At 42.9% G+C, this 18,735-nt stretch overlaps 1 protein-coding gene across 1 annotated transcript in view; it reads right to left on the reverse strand.

Moving 5' to 3' along the window:
- Nucleotides 1–18,735, reverse strand: part of AFF1 (AF4/FMR2 family member 1) — a 76,472-nt gene that overhangs the window by 8,249 nt on the left and 49,488 nt on the right. Inside the window, exons 4-16 of the mRNA XM_027692802.1 lie at nucleotides 18,579–18,623; nucleotides 17,444–17,530; nucleotides 16,838–16,874; nucleotides 16,422–16,473; nucleotides 11,922–11,976; nucleotides 11,753–11,790; nucleotides 10,163–10,319; nucleotides 8,033–8,911; nucleotides 5,558–5,655; nucleotides 3,477–3,720; nucleotides 2,375–2,466; nucleotides 1,613–1,676; nucleotides 644–780 (exon numbers count right to left, since the gene is read on the reverse strand). Coding sequence (XP_027548603.1) covers nucleotides 644–780; nucleotides 1,613–1,676; nucleotides 2,375–2,466; nucleotides 3,477–3,720; nucleotides 5,558–5,655; nucleotides 8,033–8,911; nucleotides 10,163–10,319; nucleotides 11,753–11,790; nucleotides 11,922–11,976; nucleotides 16,422–16,473; nucleotides 16,838–16,874; nucleotides 17,444–17,530; nucleotides 18,579–18,623 — 1,985 coding nt within the window. The remainder of the gene's footprint in view (nucleotides 1–643; nucleotides 781–1,612; nucleotides 1,677–2,374; nucleotides 2,467–3,476; nucleotides 3,721–5,557; nucleotides 5,656–8,032; nucleotides 8,912–10,162; nucleotides 10,320–11,752; nucleotides 11,791–11,921; nucleotides 11,977–16,421; nucleotides 16,474–16,837; nucleotides 16,875–17,443; nucleotides 17,531–18,578; nucleotides 18,624–18,735) is intronic.

An 18,735-nucleotide genomic window follows, 5' to 3' on the forward strand; every position in this document is an offset into this window, starting at 1 on the left:
CCTCAAAAACCAGTCCAAAAGCCTGGAAGCCTGCCCTGAGTTCTTAGTCCTGGCACCAAGAACTTTTGTGTGATCTTGAGCAGAGGACTGTCTCTCAAAATGCCTTGTTTTCCATACAGTAAGAACAGATGTGGTCCCTTATGTGACTCACTCTCCTCTTACATGAATTAAAGGGCAACAAGTAGATGCTCCATGTGGGCCACCTACAGGCCTGTGGCCCAGAGAAACCAGGAAAAGTTGCCTTCAACCAAGCTGCAAGACCTTTGGGGCACAAACTGTTCTTCCACATGCCATACTGTTGTTTTGCTTTTTTAAACTGAAATACTACTGAGCTCACACGCACAAGCAACTGCAGATCTGGGTAAAGTAAAAACTCCTTCACCTCCTTGATTGTCATAACCAGTGTCCTCTGGTGTACCTCAGCTGCCTGGCTCAAATGCTGAGGGTGATGTGGTCCTACCTTCTGATAATCAATGCTGGAACTTTTCAATGGATTTGCCTCTGGGGCCTCTGGATAGTCTGTGTCTCAGGCATGTACAGCAACCCCAACTCCGCTCCATGGTGGGAATCCAGAGGTGTCACAGTTGCAAACAAGCAATGCAACCAATCCTTCCCCTCCAATCATGCTTTGAAAGGCACTTACTTGATGAGAACTATGGTGTCGCTGAGTATGCTGTAGGCTGATTTTGGTTCTAGTGCATCTGTTTCCAAGGCAATACCATATTCGATGAACAAAAGGGCAGCCTCTAGGTACTGAAAGGCCTTTCCAGTCTTGTCAGTCTATTGGGAAGAAAATACTCATTTTTAGTCCAAGACCAAACCCACTTCTCTCAAGTGTACTTGAATTCTTCTTTTCTCCCTGGTTAGGCAGCTTTTGAAGAAAGAAAAAGATCCCAGTCTGGCCTCTGGCTGACAATTAGAGAGTTCTCAGCAGAATCCCTCATGTGGTCCCAGTCATCACCTTTGCCTGCTCTGGCTATTTGTATCTCTTCCTCTTGCTCAGTGGTTTCCTCAAGTAATTTATTATCTTCACTTTTTTCAGATATTATTGTCTGGTCTTGGAGGCTTGCCTTCTGAGAGGCAGAGGGGGCCTTCCCACTGCAGTATTCCCTCACTTCATTTTCCCAGATAAATGGCAAGTAGCAAATGGACATTATCTCATGGACCCATAATTAGCAAAACAATATGTTCACCCATGCACACTGTTACACTGCACAGAACAGAGAAAACCAGTCAGATCTGCCAAGGAAACTTCAAAGTCTTGGTCACCAGGAACACAATAACTGTCAGGATCCTGACTTTTCCAACTTTTTAAACTATCTGAAAACCGTTTCATCTGTCTTCCAGGGACTGTTTTATCGCTCTGCAAAAAAACCAGGCCTGCTAACCTCAGACAATGTTGGTTCTGAATCCTGTTCTTTAGAGGGGTTTACACCAAGGAGAAATGTCTGAACATCTGGCAAATAAAACAGCCTCCCAACATATGACTCGAACATAGTCCAGTGTGGAGTATGGAAGTCACATTAGCCAGGGAATATTATTCCCATGCACACAAGTACCGGGTCTGGATGCAAGAGCTGGTTAACATTTCTAGCACAGGGCCAAGACTTACCATTGCATCAGCTTTGTGCTTCAGCCTCTGGGCCTGTTCGAAGTAGTATTCCTTTGAATGCTGTCTGAATTGGGGACAGAGAGGAGAAACAGATAAAACAGAAGAAGGGTAGGATAATTATCAGCTTTACTTACATATCTAGAGAATGCTGTGGGTCCAAACACTCTGTTTTATTAAGCCTGTTACAGCCTGATCAAACACACATTCCAATTATGAGAGTTACTAAATGAATGTTGTCTGTACAGAGAAAATCAATTTATTTCTTTAAAAATGTATGTTGAAATAATAATGATAATTTATATTTAGAAATAAAAAACCACCAGAGGTTAGGCTATGGGAGCAAATTTATTTTCTCATTCCCATGGAAAGATAGTAGTTACATCATCTATCATTCCTCAAGTACAGTCTCATAAATACGTTTTGATTGAAACATACAGTAAACTTGGCAGCACCACACACTCATCTGAGACCAAAAGACCTTGCATTCAAGTTATCTACTTACAAGAGAGATGATACCTAATTTCCAGAGTAGCTTCCCTCAAACCAAGAACTGTTGTAAACCTTTGCTTTGCTGTAAACCTTTGCTTTGTGGTGGGCGGGGTAACTCCGAGTCACCAGAAGCCAGTACAGGGTAGGTCTCACACCTCTCTCTCTCTCTACTCCCAAAAGAAGAGCTCATGAAAAAGCAGAAGGGTGGCTGCAGGGCCTGCCTTGCCTCACATCTTGAGAAATACAGATGAGGGGTATAAAACAAAAACTTACTTTTCAAACTTGAGTTGAGGTCTTCTTGGCTTGGAGGTACCATTTGGCAAAAAAGGCACTGGGAAAGGCTTTGTCTCATCCCTTGCAGATCCCTGAAAAAGCACAGAGATAAACCTGGTTAGGAAGTTATGCTTAAACCAATTCCAATGCCTGGCTTTCCTGAATTTCAAGAGAAAATGTTTATTTTTCCCAGGCATAGACTATTGTCCAAGATCTCCCCCTCCCACCTTCTTCCCCAGCAACCCCTCAAATAATGGAAATGGAAGCTTGGCTTCTCACCTGACTGCTCATAATACTTAAGACCATTCAAACTTTTCCCAAGCATGGAAAAATTCAGTAGCAGGTTTCCTTGCACAGGGGCTAGGAGAGCAGTAAGGTTGTTTTTTTCAGGGCCACTAGCCAAGGCAGGAATGGGTAAGATCTGTTCACACTTATTTCCAACTTAATCACACAACAATTGCTGATTCTCCATTAATGACTACAGCGTCAGGAAAAAGCAAGCAGTTAAAAGCCTGCTAATACAGCATGCACAGTCTGGCTTAACACAGACACACAACATCATCCTAGACCACACACTCCAAGCCACTAATCAATAGCCATGTAATTGAATTTTATAACCCAGAAATGCAAAGATCCAGCTGTAAGGATCATGACCAATTTTGTAAACAAGCTATAAAATATTATACCTCGGTTGCAGTCAATCCCCCTAGTTGCTTGTTTCTTATTTTTAAGCAATGCTCTCTTTCTTTTTATAAACACATTATTTTTCCAGCAATATTGCATTTGCAGTTGCCTACAATCAGAAACAGTGACTAGCATAAACATGAGAATTATGCCTTTGCTGTTTATGTGGTCACTCCTTCTCACTGTGTTTCACTGGTGAGATGAAAACAGATGATGGAAAGTCACAAAGAAGTTACCACGCAGGCTTTTGGGTTACCAACATAAGGTCACAGATAGCCATTACATGCTTCCAAGAGCTCTCTCTGGTGGCTGGTTTATCTTCCTTTCTTTTTCATATCCTTAGAGTATGTTTCTAAAGAGAATCACACAGAACCCACGGCCTGCAGGAAAGATCCCACCAGTTACCCTGGACACCTACTTTGATGCCCTTTGACAGTTCTGTATGGTTTCCCTCCACTTTCCTGTGCTTGGCAGACAGAGGATCCTTGTGGTTGCTCTTGTTCCTGGCAGGGTTATCCATGGCAGGCAGATCATCAGTGTCGGTTTTGTGTCTCTTTTGGGCCATCTTGGTTGACTTTGGTGCAGGATGTGCAGTAGACGTGGGTGGCAGTGCTGGGAGCAACACATCTTTCTTCTGGGTTTCAAATGAAGCTTTTGATGCTCTGCAGATGGGAAGCAAATTCATGAATACAATGTACATATATGTAGAGATTTTTTAAAAACTTATTTACATCACGTACCGATTCTGTTTAAATTCCTCTGGACGTGTGAGACGCTTTGTTAATAAAAAGAATCCAACAAACACAAAATGAAACTTCAGGGACTTCATTGTGTATTAGATACCAAAGCTTCACCTACCATCAACATACAAATAAGTTGCTTTTCAAAATAAGTCTCAGAACTTGTCCTCGGAGCAAATGCAACCAGAATACCAGGATGTTGTAAAAAAGGCATCCCTCCAACACAGCCCTCATTCATTTTCACTGAATGATGGGGTAATTACAGCAACTCAAATCCCTGGGACAAATCACCCAACAAGGCAAATGAGCTGCAGCACTCCTTCTCTCCCCCTTTTGGTAGACAGTATCTTCTGCGGTCAGAGATACTCACCCTGACACTTGATTCTCTATGTGCTTTGACAGAATTAAACTGAGTTCTTCCTCTAAGACCTGCCAGCTCGACTAGACAATGCCTACAAAGTTGAGAGGATTCAACTAATGGAGACTTAAAATGCTCTGCTTTTAAATGGCAGAGATTATCACATTTAATAATACAGAGGCATATTAGATTTCTTATCATCCGAAGTTAGGATGACCAGGGAACTCGGGCAGCTCTAAGCAGCATCAAATATTTCTAAACCTTGTTTCACCACTGCTCAGTTACATCATTTTTATTCAGCTTCTCAAAGTTTCCAAGAAAACACTGAGCAGTGAATCCCGGCTCATTGACTGCAATATCAGAAGAGGAGGAAATTAAGTTAAACCCAGTGAGAGGGCTCAGGTGTGATCAGGTGCACATCTTGCCTGATTCTGCTGTGCATGGGACAGTCCTCTCCCCTCTTTCACCACTCACTTTTCCCATGGGTCCCTAGTCACTGCACACGTGCTTCCCCAGCTTCTCTACCTTGGCACAGCTGATGCTCCACAGAGCACAGAACCATCCCCTGACCTGATCCAGTGCACTGTCTCCCCAAAAATGCATCCTATTCTTCCCACACCAAAAGCCAGAACACAACTATAACAGGTGCTCATTTTCACTGAAAAAAAGGGAGCAATAAACCCCAGCATTAAAGCTCTTCCATTAATACCACAGTTCAAATATCCCTTCACCCAACTAAATGTTAGTCCCAATGCTTCAGTGCTTTCAGATAAACAGTTTTCTGTGCAGAAAAGCTGTTTACTCCTGTTGTCAGGACACAAACCTCAGCACTACATACCAATCCAAACCAACACCTCAAATTCAAGCCACAAGCAAGCAGGAATTGAAGGCAGTAGCCCATGACTGATGCATGAGTCTTCCCTCTTGGGAACACTGCCCAGTTGGAGACCTGCTCTCGGAAGCATTCACTCTAGCTAAGACCTAGCCAAAATTCTGGCAGTGCCCTGGTATGCAAATTACAGGGCAAGCTTTGGCAGATCTACTAGAACACTACAAATGCTGTGCTGGGATAAATGAGAAATTCCTGGCCACAAAGGCCACCTGAAATTCCAGACAGTCAGGACTCAAAAGGCACGCTGGTTATGTTTCTGTCGGGTCACATAGAATAAAAAGACAAATACAACAAGATAATTTTAGCGGAGAAGTGAAATGCTCCCTATTTTCTTTAGTGGTTGCTTCCAGGATGTAAAGGCAAATCTACAGCAGATTGAGTTTCAGAAGACACATTATGTTAGAAGCAAAATCATGAGCATAAGGACAGGAGATATAGTTCCTTACTTTAACCTTATAAAGAAAGACTTAGCTTTATGCATCTTTTGCCATCCCACCACCAATACTCACTTCGGTTTACTGGAGTCTTTGTTAGCTGAAGACTGCAATGATTTTGTTTCTTTTTCTGATTTCTTTTTCTTCCTATCAGTCTCTTCCTTCTCTTCCCTCTAATGGGAAGGGAAAAAAAAATCACTCAGGTTTTCAAAGTTCACATAAAGTACAGACCAGTACAGCTAAGTTTGATTGATTCTGGTTAAAAAAAGAAAGAAAAAACCAAGATATCTGAATCGACAAAGTAGAAACCCACAGTGCAGCAGATATAGATTTCAGGCTCACTGACAAGTAACCTAAAATGGCATTTTATCTGCTTTTGCTTGTATAGATTGATTGTTTTGTAGTGGCAGGGATGGAACTGCTAAACCTGTTGCTGCTAATCAAAAAAAATCAAAATTAATCGAAGGTAAGGCACTTGCATGTGAGTTAGATCCCCCAAATGTGCAGGGGAGGTTGGTTTTTATTAATAAGAATCTCATATAGGTGAAATTTTTAAACAGTCAGTTACAATCTGGAGACCCCAGAACTGGATGCAGCACTCAAGGAGGGGTTTCACCAGAGTGGAGTAGAGGAGCAGAATCACCTCCCTCAACCTGCTGACCACACATCTTTTGATGCAGCCCAGGATGGGGTTGGCTTTTTGGGCTGCAAACGCACACTACTGGGTCATGTCCAGCTTCTCATCCACCAAAACCCCCTAAGCTCCTTCTTTGCCAGGCTGCTCTTAGTGAGTTCTTCTCCCTGTCCTGTATCCATGTCTGGGACACATCCAGGCTTATGTCACTCAATGGGTTGTGCTGTGACACAGAGTCTACCTCTGGCAGTGTGCTCAGGACAAGGCTCCAGCACTGAGATCATGTCCTTGAATTGTTTTTCAGGTTGGTCTCCACACTACCATGAAAGACAGTTGTACCTGGCCCAGCTGGCTGCTGTGAAGCCTGAGCCTCCAAGGATACCTGATGCCCACTGACAGGATGGACAATGGGGCTCTGAAGTGCATTTTCCTGAAGTTGGGCGCTGAGATTGCAAGGGAAGACATGCCTAACATCAAATAGCTTCTCTCCTGGGTTTTTTAGACAACAGAAGAAGTGACAAACTGACTGCCTGTTTTCCTTTCTCCCTCTGCTCTGCAAGAGAGGGAACTGCTGGGGTCTCTCAAATTTCTTCACCATTTCCCTGTTCTTCTCAATTCTCCCCCACAGTCACAGGAAATTCAGAAAATGACAAAACTCAACGAAACCCACACAGGAACCATGGTTATTCACCCACCCATGCTGAGCCACCTGCTCTCTGGGAGCAAAAAGGTAGACATGCACTGAAATATCCACAGGGAATACCCATTCACCACAGGGCCTGCAGCCAACTCTTTGTGCATCTAAAGCAGCTGGCTGGAGGTATATTCACAGTTCCCTTTGGGAGTCAGCTTTCCAAAAGCACTTGTGAACAACAACCAGCTCAGTTAAATACAGGGCTGTAATTCAAGGGAAAGTGACTCTTATTGCTGAGGGACTCTGCAAAGGGGTTTCTGGAAAGCCCCTTACATCTCTAAAGCATCAGCATCACTGCAAGCACGACAGCAGCTCCAGGGAAAACCAAACAAGTTTTCTACCTATTTATCCAAGTGCCAAGACCCAAAGCAGCGTTTTGTGACAGATGTTACCATGAGTGAGCCCGGTCCAGTTAAAAGTCTGCATTTCCAGAAAAGCAAAAGGCACAGGGCCATTGCCATCACCTCTGGCAATAACATAGTTCCCACCTGCAGAATTGATCCCTCCTGCAAGGAATCACAACTGCTTCACGGAAATAAATGACTTCACACAGGAAAAGACTACATTACTCAGCCTGAGGTTGTATGGTTCAAGGCAGCAGAAGGTGCACCCATGGGCAAAACTGAAAACCACAGACCAGAGTGTCCTGGGTCAGTTCTCTCTCTTGGGACCCCACAAACTGCAGACCAGGTGCTCTCCCAAAACAGACTAAATGCATAGTGCAGGTGACTGCACAGACCGGGATGTGCTTCAGGAACTGTGCTGCTTTTAATGGGGTGACATGGGGAGGAGGCACCACTGCCCTGCAAAGCTCTTGCTTGGGTTGAAAGCCAGAGAAACCCACCAACACTGCCAGGGGGCTGGTCAGCCACATGCTGACATAGCCTGCTGCTGAAAGCTTCTCCAACAAAGGAGGGCTGAGGTTTTGTTGTCTGAGAAAACTAGGATTTAAAAAAAAACACAGCAAAAAATACTTTAAAATACCAAAGCACGTTAGACAGCTGGCAGTGTTTTTCATTCACCCAGGAGGGGATTTGAGACCAACGAGCAATTGCAGACAGTTTTGATCCACATTCTCCTTAGAAGTGTGTTAACAGCTTTATAGGAGGAGCATAATGGCTCATTATAACTATCATCATAGGTATGAAGTGGAAACTCCACAGGGGTTTTTGAAACACCACCTTGGTCCTGGTACAAACCCACCTTCCCCTCCACCTCTCACCTTCCTCTTTTGAAGGGACTCCTCAGGAGTGTCTGTGGCTTTCCTCTTCAAGTCCTGTTTCCTTGAACCAGGGAGGTCCTTAGTCTCTGTTCTCTTCTGGTGTCGGTCTTTTCTGGGAGGCTGAGGGACTTTTGCCAGGTGACGGAGATCTATTTTCACCACGAGGCGGTCACGGGTTGGGAGGTCCCTCACTGGTGAGAGCAACTTCTCCCCGAGAGGCAAAGGCAGTTTCTCCTTGTGCAAATCCTGAGGCCTGTGGCTGCTGGTCCTGATTGGGGTTGTGCCCTGGCCTTGAGGAAGGGGAATGAGAGCATCGCATGTCTGGGCATCTTCCATGAGCTTGGGGTCCAAGAAGGATTTGGTGTTGGCCTGGTGGGAGCCCTTGTGCTTTCTCTTCTCAAAGGGCTCTTGAGGTGCTGACTTCAGGTCTTTTCTGTCAGTGGATTTTGGCTTGACTATTTTTTTGACTTTCGGCTTGTCCTTGGAAGACTGGTCTCTGACCTCCAAAGGACCAGGGTCACTCTCCACCTTCAGGCCTCTCTTGGACCCCTCTTGCACCAGGGGCTTGCTGGGCCTTTTGATACCTACAGTCTGTCTGGGCGAGGGCTCCTCGGTGGGAACAGGGGGCTTCTGGCAGTTGCGTTTTGTTGGAAGATGAGTGTCCCGAGGAGCCCTGGCCACTTGGCTCTTATGATGAGGCTCCCTTGGCTCAGCATGCCTATGGGAGGAATTGCTGCTGAAGCCCTGCTCCTGCTTCTTGCCCTCCTCATGTCCATCCCCATAGGTAATTTCACTGAGACTCTCTGTTGGCACTGCTGGTGGGTTCACCTTGGTCAGCCAGTTGTCGAGCTGCCACTTATTAGAAGTTGGTGGCTCGGGCTGCAGACAAAAAGAGAAAGGAAGGATTCAAGACTGATGCCCTTATGAGCTGTTTCCACCCTAGCACAGCCTATCAGAGCCCAGAGACTATTGTCTGTAGGCCTTAAAGTGTGTACTTTCGCACAAGAACTGACTATAAAGAAACTGGCCACGTACACTAACTTATCTAGAGCATCATGGATGGACAGCTTGCTGAATAAAAAAAGGATAAAATGGTCAATGGCAAATAGCTAGGACTTCACTAGAGTGAAGTCTTAAATGGTCTTAAAACTTAGTATTTTCAGGAAAACCAGGCAGAATTTGGTAAAAGAGGAGAAGTATAATATCTGTTTCCTTCCAAAGACACTCAGTGCAGTGGGCAAAGTCTGTAATTGAACCGGAGGGTAAAGAGTATTGGGGTGAGATGGAAAGATAGGCCTTCTCAAAGTTTATTTTCAGCACATAAAATTCTCCTTGTTCATGCACTTCTAAGGTAAAAGAAAAGAAAGCTAGAATTGGGGTAGGGGAGGAGAAATAAATTACAAGTTTTCTGGGCCTTGTTAAGAGTACTTCAGAATTGCCAGTATATCAGATTACATCAGCTGTGGTCTGCATATATAACCATGCACTTCCCACTGGCCTAAGAATGTTTTGCAAGCTGGAGGAACTGTCTGAAAGCATGGGACATGAGCACTTCTGCAGCACATTTCTAAAAAATTGCACGGTCTCAATTACGAAACTTTAAGATACCAATTTCTGTTGGTTCACTTTCCCCAATAAAAGCCTCAGAAATGCCAGTGCAGCACTATCCAAGCCAAATTCAACAGAAGCAAGACTAAGCACATTCCAGCCCTTCCTGCAGGTCTGATCCCTTCAGCTGTGACCTGGGAGAAGTTGAATCTGTCACTCAGGCACAGGAGCTGCAGAAACAACCCAATGCCTTGGCACCCAGAAATGCTGCAGACACCCAGGCCAGCCGTGCTTCTCATCTGCAACTCGCTTGTGTCTCGCCAGTGAGTGCTAGACAATGATGCCAACGGAGAAGGGGGAATACTTCAAGGTTAGGCATCTGAAAGTCTAATTACATTGTTACTAAGGGTTATTTAATCAAAAAACTCTAGAAGGGAAGCAAAGGGCAAGAAAAGTATGGTGATGCAGCAAAAATGTCAAGGGGGCACCCAAGCAATGACAGTGTTTCTGTCCTGACTGCACTGAGACAGCAGAGAGGCAGGAGGCTTTGTTAAGCAGTCTCTAGGTTCTATTTGCATTCACCTCAGGCGCTGGTGCTCTTGGAGGGTCATTCACTTCACTGTCACTGGAGTGGCTCTCTGTCTCCGAGTCTGAGGAGCTCTCTGAGTCACTGGTGCTCCCTGACTCTGAGCTGCTGGAATGTGCTGATGCCACACTCTTGGGCTGAGACTGTAAGGAACTGCAAGGCCACCATGAGATAAAATTAGAAAGCAGCATGGGTGAAGGTTACTTACTTACTATATTGACATGTCAGTATTCAAAAATAAAACTGAAATTCCGTGTTTTGGCAATGAGACAAGAGGGGAGAAGGCCAGAGGAATGTACTGTCACACTCAAAAAATAAAGAACTGGAATAAAAAAATCACTGGAAATAATAAAACCTTCAACTCCAGCCCAGTCAAATATGTAAACAGGACGTCACTGCTACAATGCAAAGCTTCATTTAGCAAAGGAAATTTTAAAAACCCACCAAAAGTGACCAGTGCTTTTTCTGAAAGTCCCAACCCACAAAATGAAAAATTTCCAAAGAAGGTGAACAAGACAGAAACATATACTCCAGGATGGTTTCTGGTTTTTCTACTCATCCCCCCGAAGTTTTCACTTCTACATCTGTTTTACTTGGTCAAGCTGCTGTAACCACTTCATTAACAGTCACACCAAGCAGCAGCATTTCTTGCAACACCCTCTTCTAATCAAGTGTTTTCCTCCACATTGACAATGGGAGTGGATGGAACTGAGGGAAAGCTGGCACTTTTACGCACAGCTTTTTTCTTTTTTTTTTGCAATGGGCTTACAAAATTAAAATATTGATTTTTTTTTTTTTTTTTTTTTTTACTTTGCAAATGGTTTCCCACATCAATATCAACACACTTGTATGATTTGGAAGCATGCTCCTTGCTGATCCAAGACTGGTATCGTGAGAACACTCCTATTTTTTAAGAGTTTGCAGACATATAGATTGTGCCAAAAATCAGTGTGCTTTTCTGGAAGTCTGACTTTGTAGGTCATTATCATGTGCTTGAAGAATACAGATATCAAGCCAAAAATGTATGTCAGGGCTCTCCTACAGGAAAAATTCTGGGCTCCTCCACCTTTCTTCCTCTAACGCTGGCATGCAGTTTTCAGTCTACCTTGAATATTGCTTCTGACCAACAATACATGGCAGGAACTGCTTACAATCCACTGCCTTATCAGGAGGAGCTGAAACAGTTTCAATGAGTTTTTCTAACCCACTTGGCTGTTTTGTGCTTCTTTATGAACTACAACTGCACTTGCACCTCACCCATCGCTACTACAACTGAAAATCCTGTTACCTCCAGTGTGATCTGCATACACACAGGTGGAGGGGAAGAGGAAAAAAGAAGGCAGCAGTTGAGGAAATACAGTTCTGGTTCATAGGCAAAATCCAGTACGAAATTAAATTATTCACTTCTAATTGGAGCTTTCCAGAAAACCCCACACACTTAAAGCCGACTTTCAACAGCAGCCAGAAACCAAAGCCCATAGCTACCAGAGAAACCAGGAACCCTTAGCCATCTACCCCACATATAGAAAGTAGTTTTGTTTTTCTCCTTATGTGGTCTAGCTAGTAGTTTGGGAACAAACCTGTACCTTGGAGGAGTAAGTGAAGATGGTGACTTTTCAACAACCTGTTTTGTTCACAAAAACAAAGAGGAGAGGGGGAGGAAAGGTTAGCTCACGGAACTCAGAACAATGCAACAAGTGGTGATGATTTAAAGGGAAGTCTGTGTGCCTAGTGTATAAAACATCTAAAACCGACTTGGTCGTCACCACTCTCTTCACTATCACTGAGCTGCAGGTCGTCCTGGAGCATTCTGAAAGACAACCAGAAGGTAAATATCAGCCAAGGCAGACACATTTTCAAGCAGAAGACACTGAAAAATACTTGGTTCGTGTTTGCCAAAACAAATCAACCTCTCACGTAATTCCTGAACATGTGGCATGCTCAAACTACTAAAACCTGTCAATACCTAAATGAATGGTTAAAATGACTTTTTTTTTCTTTTTTACTCTGTTTTTCAATTGACCTTGGGATATTTTGCAATGGAGGCCCATAGCAATGGCTGCCATCTACAGAAAACAAAGACCAAGTTTTGTGAGGGGAATCCTCTTCAGAGAAGGCCACCTAGCAGATTAGCACAGGGCGGAAGAAGTCTGAACCTTGTACAGGAAGAGATTCTCATGCTCTCAGCCCACACTGGCTCCCCAAGGGACAGAAAGCATCGCCTTTGCACCAGAAGCTGTGCATGTTCACGCTCTCTGCACTTAGGGGTTGCGAATATTTCTCCTGTCGCAGGGGTTCTCGTTTTGCTGCTGAAGTCTCCTATCACACATACGTGAGTAAATGCCAAGGTCAAGCCTGCCTCCTGTTTCTTTTCTGCACAATGAACTTTATGCTCCTGCACATCCTAGCAGTAACTGTACTGCTGAGCAGTTTGGATACCCAAAGCAGTTTACAAGTGGGGAGGTATGAGCTCTGTTTTACTACTGCTGGCAAAGAGAGCAGGCTGCCTGCAAATGCTTCCAAAAATATCACTAAGTTCTCTGCCTGAAGGTGGTAAATACTGTTGCAATTTCAATATATTATAAGGCTGAAAGGGAAGGATTTTCAGGAAGGGACCCAAAGTTCTCCCATATTGTTATCCTCCTCTTTGCCAATCATGCAGACATCCCAAAAAGATATTGGAAAATAGTTGCTATTCAAAAGTATAGTTATTCAAATCTTGAAACTTCTCAACCCAGAGGATTACTCAAGTGCCCTTCTAAAAATTGGATAAAAAGCTTGGGAACTGAGGCAGGGATTTTAATCAATCAGGTCAAAATTCTGTTTATTTCAACCTCATTTCAAACTAAGAAGTTTCTCACAGAGAGCCCTTATGATTAAATAAGAAAAACAAGCCTCCAACTCCTCATGTCAATACATTTTACAGCAAGAAAACAAATATAAACGAAGCCCAGTGAACTACATCACACTGGAAAAAGGTGGAGAAAGTTGGTGCTTGCTTTGTTCAGGCATTTTGACTGTCATTCCCCTATGACTATGCTCTATTGCTTCATTTCCTCGCACACCTTCTCAGTGGAAATCACCTCTTGTCTCTTCTTTTAGAGTAAACACTGAAGGAAAGCGCTGAGACACCACCTTGGAAAACTAGAGCCCTGAATTTCCTACAGAAGGCAAAGAGCTCGCAGCCTACAGAAATCCTGCACTAGAGCGGGCTAGAGCCGAAGCTCACTGCCAGACAGATGAGGCACAAAAAGGAAAAAAGAAGAACAGTAACAATACAGACACTCTTCACACTTCTGGGCAGTTTGGTCAAATGTCTACTGGCATCTCAATTAATTCTTTTTATTTTCTTTTACAACTCCTTAGGGGTTGCTAAAATGTTCTGAAAGTGGTTTTGATTGGGTTTGTTTTGTTTTGTTCTGCTTTAAGACATCGTGGATTACAGATTTATTTCCTTTAGAGGTAAGAGGATAACCATAGAATCATAGAATGGTTTGGGTTGGAAGGGGCCTTAAAGATCAGCTAGTTCCAACCCCCTGCCATGAACAGGGATGTGCAAAGAAGCTACCTAGGTCTTCTTTTAAATCTGATTTAACTGTAATAGAATGCCCTTTCCACAGGAGCTGCTGGTAAATAAAATGCATCAGCATAAAAGAACACTGCAACTATTTAATTTAGGATCAAGGAAGAACAATAAAACTTCAAAAGTCATACTTTTTCAAGAATAGACAAAGCCACTTTCCCCAAAACAAGTCTTCAACAAATTGTAACCAGCCTAGTTAAAAAAAAATAAAATCTGCCTTAATAATGCTTTAATTAGCTCACAATTTAATAGATGCCAAGTTTTCATTTGCAGGACCTGTTCATTTGCAGCTTATATACACACCATTAATCTCCCTGTAAAGCTATTTAAAAAGAGCTCTTTTAGAGAAAGAAGCAGCACAAAAATGAATATCATTTGCCAAACAACCCCACTGAAAGCACAGGCTGGCCCCCCTCTGCTAGCCAGGTTAAAGATGTATCAACAAGAATGAGCTGGCATCTCCCCTTTTAAAAGAAGGGCTGTTTTCATTCCAGTGCAGCCAGGTGCGAACTTCGGGGCTGCATCCAAGAATGAAAGCCATCTGGGAAACCCTCGCACGCTCTGAAAAGCTGAATGCTTAATTTGGGCGGACAGATGCCTTGGGATTTCAACTTCTAATTAACCAGCACAAATGCTGTTTGTTTTCAGCCAGCTACACTTTGCAACACAAGCTACTCCAGGCAGCTGAATTTCCAGACAGTCACGTGCACTTTGAACAGCGAAGAAAGCCCAGCCCTGTTGTGCCAAAGAAAACAAACACAAAAAAGAAGGGATGCATCGGTTCAAGGGAAAGATGCAGAAGTCCTTGGGCAAATCTCACTTGACTTCATTTTGGACATAAACCCAAGCCACCCTATTCCTCCTGCTTCCACTGCCTTTGTCAGCTGTGGGTATGCACATCCCTGGGAGATGAGCGCTAACTCTGAAGTGCCTGGCAAGGACCCTGAGCAGAGAGGGGATCTTGGCTAAGGAGAGAGCCATGCCAAATTTTCAACTCTGGCCCCTTGGGCTAAGAAAGGAGTCTTTTCCAATTCTTGTCTATAAGAAAAGTTTATTCTCTCTCTGCTGCCTGGAAAACTGACTAAAACACTAAAGAGATTTTTACAAGCAGTTCAAAAGTTGAAATAATGATGAGGGTCATAGGGTAGCTGAGGAGGAGGACAGAGCCTAGAGAAGTTGAAACTACTAGTTTCAACTGTGCAAAGAAAATTTCCAGAAGTCATTGAGGAAGAGCAAGTTAGGCTGAAAGAAAGAGCAGCAAAATAAGGAATGGATTAAGAGAGTAGCTGACTGCTTAACAAGACACTGTCTCATACTCCCAGTGAGCAAGAGCTCCTCTGCATCATGCTAGAACAGTAGGAAAAGGGATATTTAACAGATCTTACAGAGCATGAATGCAAAACTCTACAATCTCAACTAAGATGGAGGCATGCTCTTCCCTCTTACTTGTGACTAGCCCGGTTTTGTTTTGTTTTTAATTAAATGATTCACAATAAGGAAAAGGAAAACAAGTGGAATAAGTTTTGTAGTCTGTAGTTTGCAGTCTTCTATGGAACAACATACTATGGAGTAACATGAGATCTTTATGTATCACACGAACTGACAGGCATTTAATGGTTCAGCAATAGACCCCTGAGCCTTCCAGACACTGAAAGATTTCCATTTGTCACTCAGGGCTCAGAACACATCAATGCTGCCATCTGGCCAGGTTAATTCTTAAAGACTAATGTCAGGCCACACAAAACTGCTTTCAAGCAACTTCTGTAATTAACCTAATTAATGGATAACCACTTTCACCTACAAGGACAGTACCAAGTTATTTTATCCAACAACTTAAAATTTTCTATTGAAGCAATAATTTATTAGTTGGCGCCTTCCTGCTTTGTAAAACTTTCATAGTGACTACGCTTAATTTTATATATATATATACATACACACATAATAAAATACACTACGGAAATTTCATCTTCACCCCACTCTGCAACTAACTATGTTATTAGATTATAAATTGAGGGGTTTAGATAACCCATGCAAAATTTTTTGTGTGGTTTTTTAAATAAAAATAAAATGAAGACAACACTTTTTAGAAAACTTTTCCTTGGGCAATTGCAGAAAATTATATCACACGGTTACTTTAAAATTTCACCTTAGTTTTTACAGTTTTTGTAGCTGCAGCTTTACTAGCCCTCCCAGGTTTCAAGATGATATCCAGAATCGATGAGATTCAGTTTGTATCCCTTATAATTTATAGTTGGATGCATTATTAGTAGGCTGAAGAGCTCAAAAAGTGTGATGTTAATCAGCCACAAATTAAAAGAACTAAAAAACTTGAATCTGGTACATTAGTAGTTGTTTGTTTTTTAATATAGTTTTGTTTTGGTTTTAACACAGTCATCACAATCAGGACATGGTTTAATAGACTTGGCATTGTTAGGTTAAGGGCTGGGCTTGATGATCTTAAAGGTCTTTTCCAACCTAAACCATTCTACGATTTCATCACAAAACAATAATGTTTCTGTTGGTGAAAATTCCCTGTATTGAAGTTTTCTAAGAAAAATCGGACTGATAAAACCCTTAATCTTCAGAATCGTCAAGTAACTAAAATTTTAGGTCATTCCAGGTTCTTTTAACTAACTGCACAGTAGAGATAGGAACAGGATTTGGTTACTTACGATGTTCTTGGCTGAGAACTAGGCAATGTTTCTGAAGCTGTGCCATACTGCTCTGTAAATCAAAAATTAACAGGTTGGTTTTATTCGCCTCCCTTGTAGCCTATTTTACCCTATGGTCTCTGAGCACCAGATTAGACTAGTCACTTTCTTCTAGGACATAATTATTTGCCATTGAGATTATTCACCACTCCAAATGGGGTTTGTCCTCTGCTGAACTGTAGCCTTAATTTTTAGGTAATGAATGTTTACTATCTCTTAAGCCATTTCTAAATTCATCACTGTTCAACAAAGCAGACTAAATCACTCCTGTTAATCAATATAAACATTTGATGTTCTCCGCAACATATGACACACAACACACAAAACTATCTGTCAATACACATATAACTGTGTGTTTTCTTTGGATTTCTACTTACTCTGATCCTGTGCTACAGATACCTCAGGCTGCAATTCCTAGAAAGAAAGGATGAAGTGCAAATTGAGAATAAAATAAATCAGCTGTCTTTTAATAGCAGCGTACTGATGATCTGTTTTCCACGTGTTACTTACTGTAATAAATACTTTGGCTAGCTTGTCAAAGCTGCACTTTGGAGTGTCCAATAGTCTAAGCTGGCCTGCTGTAGCTTAGCATGGACAGAAATGATACATGCTACTGCCACTAAAAATGTGTTGCTAGCACATTACGGGCATGTGCATTTTTTAAGAAATATTTAAAAAGTGTCATAAAAGCGAGCTTCCAAACACTTCTGTTTAACACAGTCAGCAAATATTTCTGTTGACAATAAAGATAAAATATATTTTGTGCTTCAAAGCAGTTACATTTGAAGACCACAATTACAACAAATGTCTAAGTTGATTAAGCATATCCCTATTGTCCTTTTAATTTACCTGACTTCTGAAGATAATACCTCCTAACAGCCTTTATCTATGAAAGGGGGCCAAAATCAGATGAAAACACATGCAAGAGCTAGAAGGCTCTCTTCTAGTTTATCAAAAGTCCTGGCAAAAAGAAGATCTTTTACCTTTGCTGGGAATGGAAATTTGGAAGGCTCTGCTTTAGTAGGAGTATTAAGAGCTGTCAGGGGAGGTGGCCATGATCTGGTCATTTCCTGGAAAGAGATTAAGAAGAAGAGTTATCAGGACTTTTGCTGGTGGACACAGAGGAAGCTTCACACTTCAGAATTCACATGGATCTACCTCTTGATGTATTTGTACACGCTTCTCCATGGTTGCTACAAAAACAGTGATATGCATTCCTAACATGCAAGAACACAGGCTGTCTGGTGAAACACGAAAGGATGCTGGACTTCCAGCTGGAGTCCTCATGCTGCAATTCCAACCAGCACACAGCAGACAGCAAGCACCTGTGCACAGCTCCCCTTCAACTAAAACACTGCCCCAGCAACACCTTCTTGAGAGCAATCAAGGCATCAAGACTTTGCAACCTGAAGCAACAGTGAGGGAAGTGAATTGCAGAAACCAAACACCTCCACTAGGACTTCAGGTCTCAGAATAGCATCTGACATCAAGGAACTGTCTCCTCGGGATCAGCACCACTGGCTTGGGAATCACAGGGCATTTTCACACCATGCACAGGGAAGGGGTGACATGGACTCAGACTCAGGCACTGGGAGCCTGTGTGCTGCCCACAGAGCCAGCTTGGACACCAGGTTACAGTTTTGCATCAGACCTGGCTTGGCTTTGCACGAGTGGACTGGAATTCCAGGGAAGGAGCAGCAGCAGGGCCATGCACAGGTGGGTGGAAGGACTCGGGTGCGTGGTCCTGCTCAGGGCCACGCTACTGGAGCTGGCAGCATGGACACAAAGCAGCGTGTCCAGTGCCTTGGGAGGAAGGAATCTCAGGAAAGGCAACCCCTGACTTGAGGAAGGAGCAGCTCTGTCTGTCTCACACGCCTTGTCAGTGTGGCTCTTGAACTGCACTAGACTGTATTACACTCATACACAGAGAAAGGTTATCTTATAACTCCAGCTGTATCTGAGGCCAACTTTTACCTTTACTGCTCCTTAGCACACCAAAACACACTTTTAGCAATGGCAACAACTATCAAGTGAACAGAAGCACCCATTTCCCCCACCCATTACCTTAATGCATACAAAATATCTGCAAACAGAGATCTATTATTTAAGAGCACCTACCCTCAAAATTTCTTCAATGGACTGCACATCAATGGAGTTGGTTTGCTGAAACAAGAAAGAGGGAAGCAGCATGAGTTTGTTCGTGTTTTTTACCAACTGACATGTGACAAGCAGGTACTTGGCAAAGATTTGCTTAGCAACAGCTCTATAAATTTCA

The sequence above is a fragment of the Neopelma chrysocephalum genome, unplaced genomic scaffold, assembly GCF_003984885.1.
Source record: "Neopelma chrysocephalum unplaced genomic scaffold, ASM398488v2 Primary Assembly neopelma1_88, whole genome shotgun sequence".
In the NCBI taxonomy this organism is placed as follows: domain Eukaryota; kingdom Metazoa; phylum Chordata; class Aves; order Passeriformes; family Pipridae; genus Neopelma; species Neopelma chrysocephalum.